Raw genomic sequence first — 13427 nt, forward strand, 5'->3', positions numbered from 1 at the left:
TTTTCTTCTGTTATTACTGTATGTACTGCATCATTCTTATGATTTCAGGAATTGATTTTTCTATGGACTCACAAATTAATATTTCAGGATAGACTCTCTGATTGTCCCATGAGCCATAATTGTCAATTAAGAGCCATAATTGTCCCATGGCTTAATTCATCATCTCTCCTCTGACACTGGCTTCTCCCCTGAGCTACTGTTTCTTTGAGTCATGATACCATTGTCATAAGAGTCATTACACTTAAACTAGACTATTACAATAGCTTCTAACTGTTTACACCATTTTGTATCTTTTTGCCATTTCCACACATTGAACACAGTGTTGTTAAATTACTGTCCATTCAGTACAGATACGATTACATTCCTCCTTTACTCAAACCGACAATGATTCTTCAACAAACACAAATTTTTCTTCAAACACCACAAATACAAATACACTTGGCAGTCAAAGCCCTCAATAGTATATCACCATATCTATCCCAGTCTCTTTCCTACACATATCCTGTTTGCCAGACAATCTGGATTTGCTTTATGTTTGACATATGTTTCATCATTTGCTACCTCCCATTTTCTGTTCAGCTCATTCCCTCTACATTGAATACACTTTCACCATTTATCTTGTCAACAGTTGGCCGTACCTCAAATATTGTGTTCTCTGTAAAGCTTTTCCTTATGTTCTCAACCAGACATAATCTCTGCTGCCTTTGCATTATATAGGATTTTATTTTTCTTCTCTTAACTTATAGAAAATATGCTTTTCCTCATCCAACTTACTAGATTATGAACGCCTTATTATATTTCACTCATCTTTGTAACCTCTACCACTCTTAGCACAGAGCTTGTTACATGAACACATAAATATGTGTTTAATTTTATTTTCTTCAGATCATTTTGCACTTATTGAATAAGTTGATTTGCAATCGAAACCAGAGGTTGGTTCAGTGCACTTTATACCATCTTCATTTATAAAAAGATTTCTGTGAGACTAACTTTTGAATAAGCCAATTGAGATAGATTACAAAGGTTTTCAATTTTATGTCAACACATAATTTAATTTAATGTATTTTTAGGAGAATATTAACAGCTATAACAAATAAACCTAAAAATTTTTGTAGGCTTAACTTGATAAGAAGTTGTTTTCGCTCATGTTAATAGTCCAGTGTGGGTATTACCAGGTAGCTCTCTCTGACAAAGTGACTGAGATGCCCGGCTTCCTTTTTTCTTATGGCTCCACCATCTCCTAGGGCCTTTAGTACATAGGTTAGAAGAAAGTGAAAGAAAATCACCTGTTTTTCAGGCAAACAAGTACCAGATTTCATCAATTCTAAAATACAAGTTGCATCAGTCACATTAGGCTAAGTTTTGCTGCAGAAAGAAATACCCTCAAAATATCAGTGGCTTATGACAACAAGTTCGCTTGTTACTTGCACTCTGTCCGCTGTTGGTTGGCTGTGGCTCTATCCATCTCTTCTGCATTCTGACACCTAGGCTTCAGGAGCAGCTCCTATCTGGGACATGGCTGACCTCAGGGTAGAAGGAAAAAAAGAAACTGGCTTAAAAAAAAAAAATGGCACATATCACTACCACACACACTCACTTTTATTTGGTCAAAGTAAGTTACATAGAGAAGCCAGATGTCAACAAGATGGAGGATTATATTTTTGCCATTGACACTGCAAGCCATATGGCCAAGGCTGACATCAGAAATGCAGGGATGTGTACTCTTTCGACAGGAAGGAGCAGTGAATATTTTTAACAATAATACAGTTTTTTTTCACATTTTAGTATTTGTAAAATTAGGATGTTTCTTACAATCAGTGGTGAATTAAATTACTTGGAAGAATCTTTTTCTCTTTAGAGATACAAAAGTAATAGTGCATCTTACAATCAATAACATCCTAGGTTTAAGGAAATTTGAGAGGCCTCAACTCTAAATGTGTTCATCTGATTCACCTGTTGATTTCCAGGTGTGTGGATAGTTTTCAGATTAAACAGTAATATAGATTTAAAGAGTAAGTAGATATAAAGCCTGTGTAGTTCAGATTCTTTACTACTGGTCTAAAGTAGTACTACTTTAAAGTACTAAAGTAGTACTAAAGTACTACTCTGTTTTAGAGTGCTTATTTTCAGTTCTGTAGTAGGAATAGCTATAAAAACATTAGAAAAAAATGAGTGAGAGAATTTTCAAAGAGGAGAAAACAGAGAAATAATTAGTGTACTAGAGTAGAGAGCTTAGAAATATGCCATGGATAAAATGTTATAAAAATGGCACCACAGATTGTTTTGGATTTGACACCGAAAGCAAAGACAATAAAAGCAAAAATAAACAAGTGGAACTACATCAAACTCGAAAGCTTCTGCAGAGCAAAGGAAATCATTAACAAAATGAAGAGGCAACCTGGTGAATGGAAGAAAATGTTTGCAAATCATATATCTGATAAGGAGCTAATATCCAAAATATATAGAGAACTCATACAGGGCTTCCCTGGTGGCGCAGTGGTAGAGAATCTGCCTGCTAATGCAGGGGACACGGTTTCGAGCCCTGGTCTGGGAGGATCCCACATGCCGCAGAGCAACTAGCCCCGTGAGCCACAACTACTGAGCCTGCGCGTCTGGAGCCTGTGCTCCGCAACAAGAGAGGCCACGATAGTGAGAGGCCCGTGCACCGCGATGAAGAGTAGCCCCCGCTTGCCACAACTAGAGAAAGCCCACGAACAGAAACGAAGACCCAATGCAGCCAAAATAAATTAATTAATTAATAAACTCCTACCCCCAACATCTTCTTTAAAACAAACAAATAAAAAAAATGACCAGAAAAAACCTCATTAGAATACAGCAATAATTGACAGAATCTATAGAAAACACATTGGGCTACTTGAAGGGGTAGTATAGCATTATAAAAAAGAAAAAAAAAAAGAACTCGTACAACTCAATAGCAAAAAACAAGCAATTTGATTTAAAAATGAGCAGAGGGTCTGAATAGGTATTTCTCCAAATGAGATGTACGGATGGCCAACAGGCAAAGGAAAAGATGCTCAACATCACTAATCATCAGGGAAATGCAAATCAAAACCACAATGAGACATCACCTCACACTTGTTACAATGGCTGTTATAAAAGATAAGAAATAACAAATGTTGGCGAGAATGTGGAGAAAAGGGAACCCTCGTGCACAGTTGGTGAGAATGTAAACTGGTGCAGCCACTGTGGAAAACAATATGGAGGTTCCTCAAAAAATTAAAAATAGAACTACCATATGATTCCACTTCTAGGTATTTATCTGAAGAAAACAAAAGCATGAATTTGAAAATATATATGCACCCCCATGTTCACTGAAGCATTGTATACAATAACCAAGATATGGAAACAACCTTTTTAAGTTTCCATCGATGGATGAATGGGTAAAGAAGATGTGGTTTATGTGTACAATGGAACACTACTCAACCATAAAAAGGGTACATCTTGCCATTTGTGGCAACATAGATGAGGCTTGAGAACATTATGCTAAGTGAAATAAGTCAAAGACAAATACCATATCATCTCACATATATGTGAAATCTAAAAAAAATTTTTTTAAACCAAGCTCATAGATACAGAGAATAGATTGACGGTTGCCAGAGGCAGGGGCTGAGGGGTGGGCAAAATAGGTGAAGGGGGTCAAAAGGTACAAATGTCCAGTTATAAAATAAGTAAGCCATGGGGATGTAATGTACAGCATAGAAGCTATAGTTAATAATACTGTATTGCCTATCTGAAAGTCATGAAGAGAGTCAATCTTAAATGTTCTCATCACAAGAAAATTCTGTAACTGTGTATGGTGATGAGGGATATTAACTAGACTTACTGTGGTGATCATTTCACAATATATACAAATATTGAATCATTATGCTGTACACCTAAAGCTAATATATTGTTGTATGTCATTTATAGCGCAATAATTTTTTTTAAAAGATTGACACCACAAATTAATGGGAAAAGTAAATTTTAGTATGTATAGTATTTGGAAAACTGGGTCACTATGTGGAAAAAATTTAGTTGGATCTCTATCTTACCCCTGGTGAAAAAGATGGACTCCAGATGGATTAAAAACCTACCTTAAAAAGTTAACACGAGGGCTTCCCTGTGGCACAGTGGTTGAGAGTCCGCCTGCCGATGCAGGGGACACGGGTTCGTGCCCCGGTCCGGGAAGATCCCACGTGCCGCCGAGTGGCTGGGCCCATGAGCCATGGCCGCTGAGCCTGCGTGTCCGGAGCCTGTGCTCCACAACGGAAGAGGCCACAACAGTGAGAGGCCCGCATACCACCAAAAAAAAAAAAAAAAAAAGTTAACACTAATAGAAAAGAATGCCCATTACCTAATGACATAAAGGTAGAGGAAGGCTTCTTAAACAAGATCCAGAAAATACAAATCATAAGGCAAAAAATGGTTGGATGTGGCTACATCAAAATTAAGGATTTCTATCAATGAAGGATGTCAAAATAATCTCACAGGTGATGAATCACAAGAAGGAATTTATAACATCTAAAACCAGCAAGGAGTTTATACCTTGAATGAATAAGAATTCCTGAAAATTATCACAAAAAAATATAGGCAACCTCAGGAGCAAAATTTGGACAAAAGATATGGATAGAAATTGCACAAAAATTGCATTCTTTTTGTAGTAGGTCTTTGAAATCTAGTGTGCCTTTTACATTTAAGTACATGTCAATTTGGACTAGCCACATTTCAAGTGTTCAATAGCCACTTACACTCATCTACCTTAGAAAGCTTCTTAACTCATCTGCCTCATCTGTTAAAGGGGAATCATGATAATGCTACCAAATATAGTTGTTATGAGGATTAAATCAGACACACAGGAAGTATTTAACGTATGTTAATGTATACATAGTCACCAGATAGATAGATAGATAGATAGATATGGATGAGGATATAGATATTGGGTTGGCCAAAAAGTTCATTTGGGTTTTTCTGTAAGATCTTACGTAAGAGCAGGAAAAACACGAACAAACTTTTTGGCCAACCCAATTTTTGTGGATAAAATCATGCCCCATACATTAACTTCAGGTAGCTTCAACACAGCAAACCATTTTTTCATGATTCAGGTACCTTCTGTATGCTAATATGTAATATTATATAATCTAAATAGTGTCTTTGCTTGGTAGCTATTGCAAAAGAAAATGTTTCATACATTTTTAAATAAAAGAAAATAACTTCATAATTGAAGACAGTCAGGGAGAAGGATTATACGCTTGTTGTAAAGCTTGTTCTGCATTACCATTTTTGCTTTCTACACTGCTTGAAGTAGAATCCATAGAGACAAAGGTAGAGGCACCCTGAGCGTTGTTCACTCTGAAACAGTGGTACTGATTGCCTTCTTTCACTTCTTCTGCGAAATTCATTCTTTACTTCAAGCTATTTTCTCCACCTAGAACTCTCTTCCTCCTTTCTGCGCTTGGCTGGCTGGCCTCGTTTTATTCTTCAGCTTTCAGTTTAAATGTCAGGTCTCAGGTTTACCCCGACCATCTTTCCTAAAATAGGTCTTGTCTTTTATTCTCCACCTCAGCATCACAGTTTCCTTTGTGAACCTGTATCATAATTTGTAAATGTTCACTTTCTAATTTAGTTGTTCTTGTTTCTGTTACAAGACTTTTTGCCTCCTTGGGGCAGGGCCTAGATCTCCTTTTGCTTCCTAATGAAATCTCAGCAAGCAGCAGAGTGCATGGCACAAAGTAGGCACCAAATACTTTTGAATGAATTAACGAGTGGGTATGTGCTATTCCCTCATGTGTTGAGGAGCTTTCAAAGAAGGAAGTCACAGAAATGATTTCTTAAGCTAGTGTATCCACATCAAGAATCTACAGAAACAGCAGGAGTTTTTATGACATCCACTGGACTGTAAGTTCTACAAGGATAGGGACTATGTTTGAATTTGAAACTCAGTGCCTCCCAGCAGCCAGCCTGTCACATATTAGACATTCATATATATTTGTTGATTAACTGAATAATTAATTCTGATGTGAAGTCTTAGGCCGGATGCCTATACCAGGAGGAATTTTACTCTAAGATAAAATTTAGGATGAGTCAGAAAGAAACATCATGTTTATAGGTGATTTAAAACCAGGATGCTATAATAGTAATACAATATATGTGTATTTTCTGTTATATTTTTTCCTAAAAGGGACCTGTCGGTTCACCTGGAGAAGTTGGAATGACTGGAAGCACTGGTGAAAAGGTAATTTCTTTCATTGTTTTGTTCAATAGTAAGGATTCTAAGCTAAACTCAAAGGAGAGACAGTCATGATATTTTATGAATTAGAAATTAGAAATTACTCATAACTTAAAATGCATTACCTGTACTGAATCTCTTAAATGTATTGAAATATAGCTGATAGCATGTATGTTTCTAATTTTTAAAAGGCAGAGTACTCTTTTGGCTATAATGATGTGCTCGGAAGAGAAAAGATGAAATTGATGGTCTAGGTTTATGACTAGAAAATATTTAAATCTACTTATGAGAACAAGCTCCTAAAGGAAACAGTTTTGAAAGTGAAGAATAAATTATCACTTTCCCTGATCCAAGTTTCAGTCACAAACTCTTTATATCCTCTTGGAATTCAGTATGAAGTTTTTCAAAGATCTTTTTGGCTATTGTGATGGAAATTGTAATTTGCTTAAGAATTTCCTAGAAATCATTATCTTGGGAGTGATTTTCCATATTGAATTTCAAATTTAGGAAAGTCTTTTTTTAAAAAAATAAGTAATTCTTTATTTGAAACCAGCAAGGACATTTTCTTGAATTTTTTTTAATAGAATCTTATAATGAACTATTAGGTAATAAACCCAAAACTTCAAGTCTTTGACTGAAACCTGCCTTGCTGACTATAAAGCAGAAGCATGATAGTCTAATACGCAAGGCTACTGTTTGTGAGTAATTAAGTAGAGCCAGGATTAGAAGTGAATTAGATAATATTCCAGTTATTTCCATCTGAAATTTTTAATTTAAGTCAAACTCAACATATTGGCTTGGCCAAAAGGTTCCTTCAGTTTTTAAGTAAAAAATAAAAGACACATTTTTCATTTTCACCAAGAACTTTATTGAACAACTTATTCATTGTTTTGTTCCACTACCTTCTCCCATTTTTCTGGCAACTTCATAATTCCATCTTCCCAAAACTTTTTATCATTTTTGAGCAAAGAACTGTTCCAGGTGCCTTTTACAGTCTTCCAGGGAAGGTGCAATGTCTGGTGAATACGGCGGATGAATCAGAACTTCCCAGCCAAGTTGTAACAGTTTTTATTTCTTGTCATCAGAGAAACGTGTGGTCTTGCGTTATCCTGATGGAAGATAATGAGTTTTCTGTTGACTAATTTCGGACGCTTTTTATCCAGTGCTGCTTTCAGTTGGTCTAACTGGGAGCAGTACTTGTTGGAATTAATCGTTTGGTTTCTGGAAGGAGCTCATAATAGAGGACTCCCTTCCAATCTCACCATATGTACAGCATCAACTTCTTTGGATGAGACCGGCCTTTGGTGTGGTTGGTGGTGGTTCATTTCACTTGCCCCACCATCTCTTCCATTCCACATTATTGTACAGTTTCCACTTTTCATCGCCCATCACAATTTGTTTTAAAAACAGAACATTTTTATTATGTTTTACTAGAGAATCACATGCAGAAATATGGTCAAGAAGGTTTTTTTTTTGCTTAAATTATGTTAAACCCAAACATCAAAGCAATTAGTATAACCAAGCTGGTGGAAATGATTTTCAACACTTGATTTGGATATTGTGCTATAACGTTGATTGTGGTCAGTTAATGTCTTGATTTGATTGCTATCAACTTCAACTGGTCTACCCAACTGTGGAGCATTGTCCAGCAAGAAACCTCTAGCACAAAACTTCGCAAACCACTTTTGAGACGTTTGATCAGTCACAGCACCTTCTCCATACACTGCACAAATCATGTTTTTGCGTTTCAGTTGCATTTTTACCTTTCTTGAAAGAATAAAGCATAATATGCAGAAAAATGTTGCTTTTTTCTTCCATCTTCAGTATTAAGATGGCTACACAAAAATTCACCAATTTTGATAATATTTTTAAATGCATGCTGATATGACAGCTGTCATAATACAATCTAACAAAATTGTTTCGAATGAAGTTAAAGACAACTAAGTGCTACTAGAGCCATCTTACGGAAAAAAAACAAACATACCTTTTGGCCAACCCAGTATTTAAAATTCATCATTTTTTTCCCACATCCAAACTGGTCTCTTCCCAATCATCTCATTTCTATCAGTATGCCTTATACCTAACTCTATTCTTTCAGTCTTCCAGAATAGATAGAGTGCACCCATCTTTGCATTTCCCTTTTCCTCCATCCTCTATGCCTAATCTTTTAGCAGGTCTTAGAGTTTTTTCTTTACAATTTGTCCTTTCTAATAGTCAATCCAAAGCTACCGCCTCAGACGTACTCTTATTAGTTTATGTTAAATTTACCCTCAATCATATTTACGCTACCCTTTCCCTATCTTTTAATCCAGCCTACATACTATAAGCAGAAGACTAATTCTGATAGGTCATGATAAAGCATTTTGAAGAACCTTCATTAGCCTCCCTATTGTTGAAGTCTGTTAACAGCTCTACTTTGCTGTCAAGATACTATGTGATTTTGGCTTAATCAGTTCATCCAACAAATTTTCTAATATACTCCAGTATAAACCTTTCTTGCTCCCCATTTCATATTTCATACTTGTCCCTATTCTTATTCTTACTGTTTTCTTGGTTTAGAGTATCCTCTCCCCTTCCCTCTATTTATTCAAAGCCAAACTATACTACTCAATTAAATGCCTATCTCCTCTGTAAAGTCTTTCCAGATTATTCTAATCCTTCCTGATTTCTTCCCTTCCTGGGCTTAGAATAAGTACCACATGATTTAAAATTTCATTGTCCTTTAATTGATTCATCTTTGTTAATGTCATGTTTTCAATTACTTGAGGGTAGAGTCTAAGTCAAATATCTGTTATATCTCTCCAACTCTCACTTAGTACATTAAAAGTGATTGATATATACTTGTTGATTTTTTTATTAATATAACAAATATAAAATGACATCAGTTCAAAAAATTTAGATGGTTTTGTACTTTTTTCATTCTGGTTTAGTTACTTCTGTATTAGGTTAAATTTTCTACACTAACATGTTGAAAAGTCTTGGAATTTTAATGTAAATCAGTTTAGACCTTTAATCTGCTGTGGCATATGTGATTATCATGATTATGCTTAATTGTGATGGACAGATTACAGAAATAAAATTTTGTTCAATGGTTATACACTTAATTTTTACAATATGCTTTCATACTTTTACAGTTCTTATATTTTATATGTCTCAAAATTATAAGAATTTCTACTTGCAAAACTAGAATACGATGCATGCTCAATTTTAAATCTTGATTATTCATAATTTCTATTTTCATCATTTTAATAAGACTTTTTAGTATTTTATCCCTTAAAAAGTATCTTAAGAGAACTTTTATTAAAAGTCTAGCAACTTTAGGGTAAAAATGCAAAATTTGTAATTTTAAAAATTACTGAAAATTAGGATGAGTTTCCTGTCTAGGCTTAGCTCATTCATGACTAATTAACATGCCTCAATGTTTTTATTTTGTCTTTGTTTTAAAAGGGAGAACGTGGAAATCCAGGGCCATTAGGTCCCCAGGGGGAAAAGGGCGTTATGGTAAGAGCTCAGTGATTTGAAAGATATGTGTCCAAAGAACATAATAAAGTTAAGGCATTCCAAAGGTGGAATTGCCTTGAATGAAGTTTTAAGTAAGTGAAAAATGCTATTTTGTGGTAAATTTCCATTAGAATTTTCTTCTGCTCTAAACAGTTTACCATTCAGAATGCTGATTGGCACTGAAAAGCATGCAACTCACATGGCTAGGTCTAATGAGCCTATAGTTTTAAGAGAAGAATTAAACCATCCTAAGTTAGCTTAAGTGGATGAAGAAGAAAATTCAATTAGGATTCTACTTTTTTTTATATAACTTATAGTTTATATGGCATATATCATCATTGCCACTTTTCCATGAGTTTGTGGTCACAATGTAATTATTTGATACGTGGAAGAGCAGAATGCAGAATTTATCTTACATTCTTTTATCTTTAAGATAGTAATAGCTGATAAATTTTATATCTAGATTGCAGTTTTTCATTTATTAAAGTTTCTAAATATGATAGAAATGAGCAATTATTTTCAATTAAAGAATCTTGCTTTCAGAAAATATATTGTGATGGATCTGGTGTACATAATGCTATCTACAAATTCATTGTACATAAATTTTTGCTCAGTTTTAACTTCTGTATTATGAGTAGAGCACTGTAAGATTATTTTTTTACCTATCTCCAATTGCTGTCAACTAGGAAGTTTAATATACCCATAAGGCTAATTAATTTCACGAATTATTGACTCCTAAGGCATTCTCTGAATCATTTGAATATGTTTAAACCACAAAGGGCGTGTTCCTTCTGAAATTTGACAGGCTAAAATATTTGTACACATTCACATTTCTTTTATTTTTTAACATCTTTATTGGAGTATAATTGCTTTACAATGGTATGTTAGTTTCTGCTTTATAACAAAGTGAATCAGCTATATGTATACATATATCCCCATATGCCCTCCCTCTTGTGTCCCTCCCACATTCCCTATCCCACCCCTCTAGGTGGTCACAAAGCACCGAGCTGATCTCTCTGTGCTATGCAGCTGCTTCCCACTAGCTAGCTATTTTACATTTGGTGGTATATATAAATCTATGCCACTCTCTCACTTCGTCCCAGCTTACCGTTCCAACCCCTCAGTGTCCTCAAGTCCATTCTCTACATCTGCATCTTTATTCCTGTCCTGCCCCTAGGTTCTTCAGAACCTTTTTTTTTTTTTTTAAGATTCCATATATATGTGTTAGCATATGGTTTGTGATTTTTTTCTTTTTGACTTACTTCACTCTGTATGACAGACTCTAAGTCCATCCACCTCACTGCAAGTAACTCAATTTCATTTCTTTTTATGGCTGAGTGATATTCCATTGTATATATGTGCCACATCTTCTTTATCCATTCATCTGTTGATGGACACTTAGGTTGCTTCCATGTCCTGGCTATTGTAAATAGTGCAGCAATGAACATTGTGACACATGACTCTGAATTATGGTTTTCTCAGGGTATATGCCCAGTAAAGCGATTGCTAGGTCGTATGGTAGTTCTATTTGTAGTTTTTTTAAGGAACCTCCATACTGTTCTCCATAGTGGCTGTACCAATTTACATCCCCTCCAACAGTGCAAGAGGGTTCCCTTTTCTCCACACCCTCTCCAGCATTTATTGTTTATCGATTTCTTGATGATGGCCATTCTGACCTGTGTGAGGTGATAGCTCATTGTAGTTTTGATTTGCATTTCTCTAATGATCAGTGATGTTGAGCATCTTTTCATGTGCTGCTTGGCCATCTGTATGTCTTCTTTGGAGAAATGTCTGTTTAGGTCTTCTGCCCATTTTTGGATTGGGTTGTTTGTTTTTTGGATATTTAGCTGCATGAGCTGCCTGTAAATTTTGGAGATTAATCCTTTGTCAGTTGCTTCATTTGCAAATATTTTCTCCCATTCTGAGGGCTGTCTATTCGTCTTGTTTATGGCTTCCTTTGCTGTGCAAAAGCTTCTAAGTTTCATTAGGTCCCATTTGTTTATTTTTGTTCTTATCTCCATTTCTCTAGGAGTTGGGTCAGAAAGGATCTTGCTGTGATTTATGTCATAGAGTGTTCTGCCTATGTTTTCCTCTAACAGTTTTATAGGGTCTGGCCTTACATTTAGGTCTTTAATCCATTTTGACTTAATTTTTATGTATGGTGTTAGGGAATGTTCTAATTTCATTCTTTTCCATGTAGCTGTCCAGTTTTCCCAGCACCACTAATTGAAGAGGCTGTCTTTTCTCTATTGTATATTCTTGCCTCCTTTATCAAAAATAAGGTGACCATATGTGCGTGGGTTTACCTCTGGGCTTTCTATCCTGTTCCATTGATCTATAATTTCGTTTTTGTGCCAGTACCATATTGTCTTGATTACTGTAGCTTTGTAGTATACTCCAAAGTCCGGGAGCCTGATTCCTCCAGCTCCGTTTTTCTTTCTCCAGATTCCTTTGGCTACTCGGGGTCTTTTGTGTTTCCATACAAATTGTGAAATTTTTTGTTCTGGTTCTGTAAAAAATGCCATTGGTAGTTTGAAAGGGATTGCACTGAATCTGTAGATTGCTTTGGGTAGTATAGTCATTTTCACAATGTTGATTCTTCCAATCCAAGAACATGATATATCTCTCCATCTGTTTGTATCATCTTTAATTTCTTTCATCAGTGTCTTATACTTTTCTGCATGCAGGTCTTTTGTCTCCTTAGGTAGGCTTATTCCTAAACCTTATTTATTTATTTTATTCTTTTTGTTGCAATGGTAAATGGGAGTGTTTCCTTATTTTCTCTTTCAGATTTTTCATCATTAGTGTATAGGAATGCAAGAGATTTCTGTGCATTAATTTTGTATCCTGCAACTTTACCAAATGCATTGATTAGCTCTAGTAGTTTTCTGGTAGCATCTTTAGGATTCTCTATGTATAGTATCATGTCATCTGCAAAGAGTGCCAGCTCAACTTCTTCTTTTCTGATTTGGATTCCTTTTATTTCTTTTTCTTCTCTGATTGCTGAGGCTAAGACTTCCAAAACTATGTTGAATAACAGTGGTGAGAGTGGACACCCTTGTCTTGTTCCTGATCTTAGAGGAATTGGTCTCAGTTTTTCACCACTGAGAATGATGCTGGCTGTGGGTTTGTCATATATGGCCTTTATTATGTTGAGGTAAGTTCCCTCTGTGCCTACTCTCTGGAGGGTTTTTATCATAAATAGGTGTTGTATTTTGTTGAAAGCTTTTTCTGCATCTATTGAGATGATCATATGGTTTTTCTCCTTCAATTTGTTAATATGGTTTATCACATTGATTGATTTGCATATATTGAAGAATCCTTGCATTCCTGGGGTAAACCCCACTTGATCATGGTTTATGATCCTTTTCATGTGCTGTTGGATTCTGTTTGCTAGTATTATGTTGAGGATTTTTGCATCCATGTTCATTAGTGATATTGGCCTGTAGTTTTCTTTCTGTGTGACATCCTTGTCTGGTTTTGGTATCGGTGACAGTGGCCTTGTAGAATGAGTTTGGGAGTGTTCCTCCCTCTGCTGTATTTTGGAAGAGTTTAAGAAGGGTAGGTGTTAGCTCTTCTCTAAATGTTTGATAGAATTCTCCTGTGAAGCCGTCTGGTCCTAGGCTTTTGTTTGTTGGAAGATTTTTAATCACAGTCTCAATTTCAGTACTTGTGATGAGTCTGTTTATATTTTGTATTT

At 35.5% G+C, this 13427-nt stretch overlaps 1 protein-coding gene across 1 annotated transcript in view; it reads left to right on the forward strand.

The window, feature by feature from the left end:
* COL24A1 (collagen type XXIV alpha 1 chain) overlaps nt 1–13427 on the forward strand; it is a 392516-nt gene that overhangs the window by 223846 nt on the left and 155243 nt on the right. Inside the window, exons 25-26 of the mRNA XM_004262981.3 lie at nt 6179–6232; nt 9674–9727. Coding sequence (XP_004263029.1) covers nt 6179–6232; nt 9674–9727 — 108 coding nt within the window. The remainder of the gene's footprint in view (nt 1–6178; nt 6233–9673; nt 9728–13427) is intronic.

Source organism: Orcinus orca, chromosome 1 (assembly GCF_937001465.1).
Source record: "Orcinus orca chromosome 1, mOrcOrc1.1, whole genome shotgun sequence".
Lineage (NCBI taxonomy): Eukaryota > Metazoa > Chordata > Mammalia > Artiodactyla > Delphinidae > Orcinus > Orcinus orca.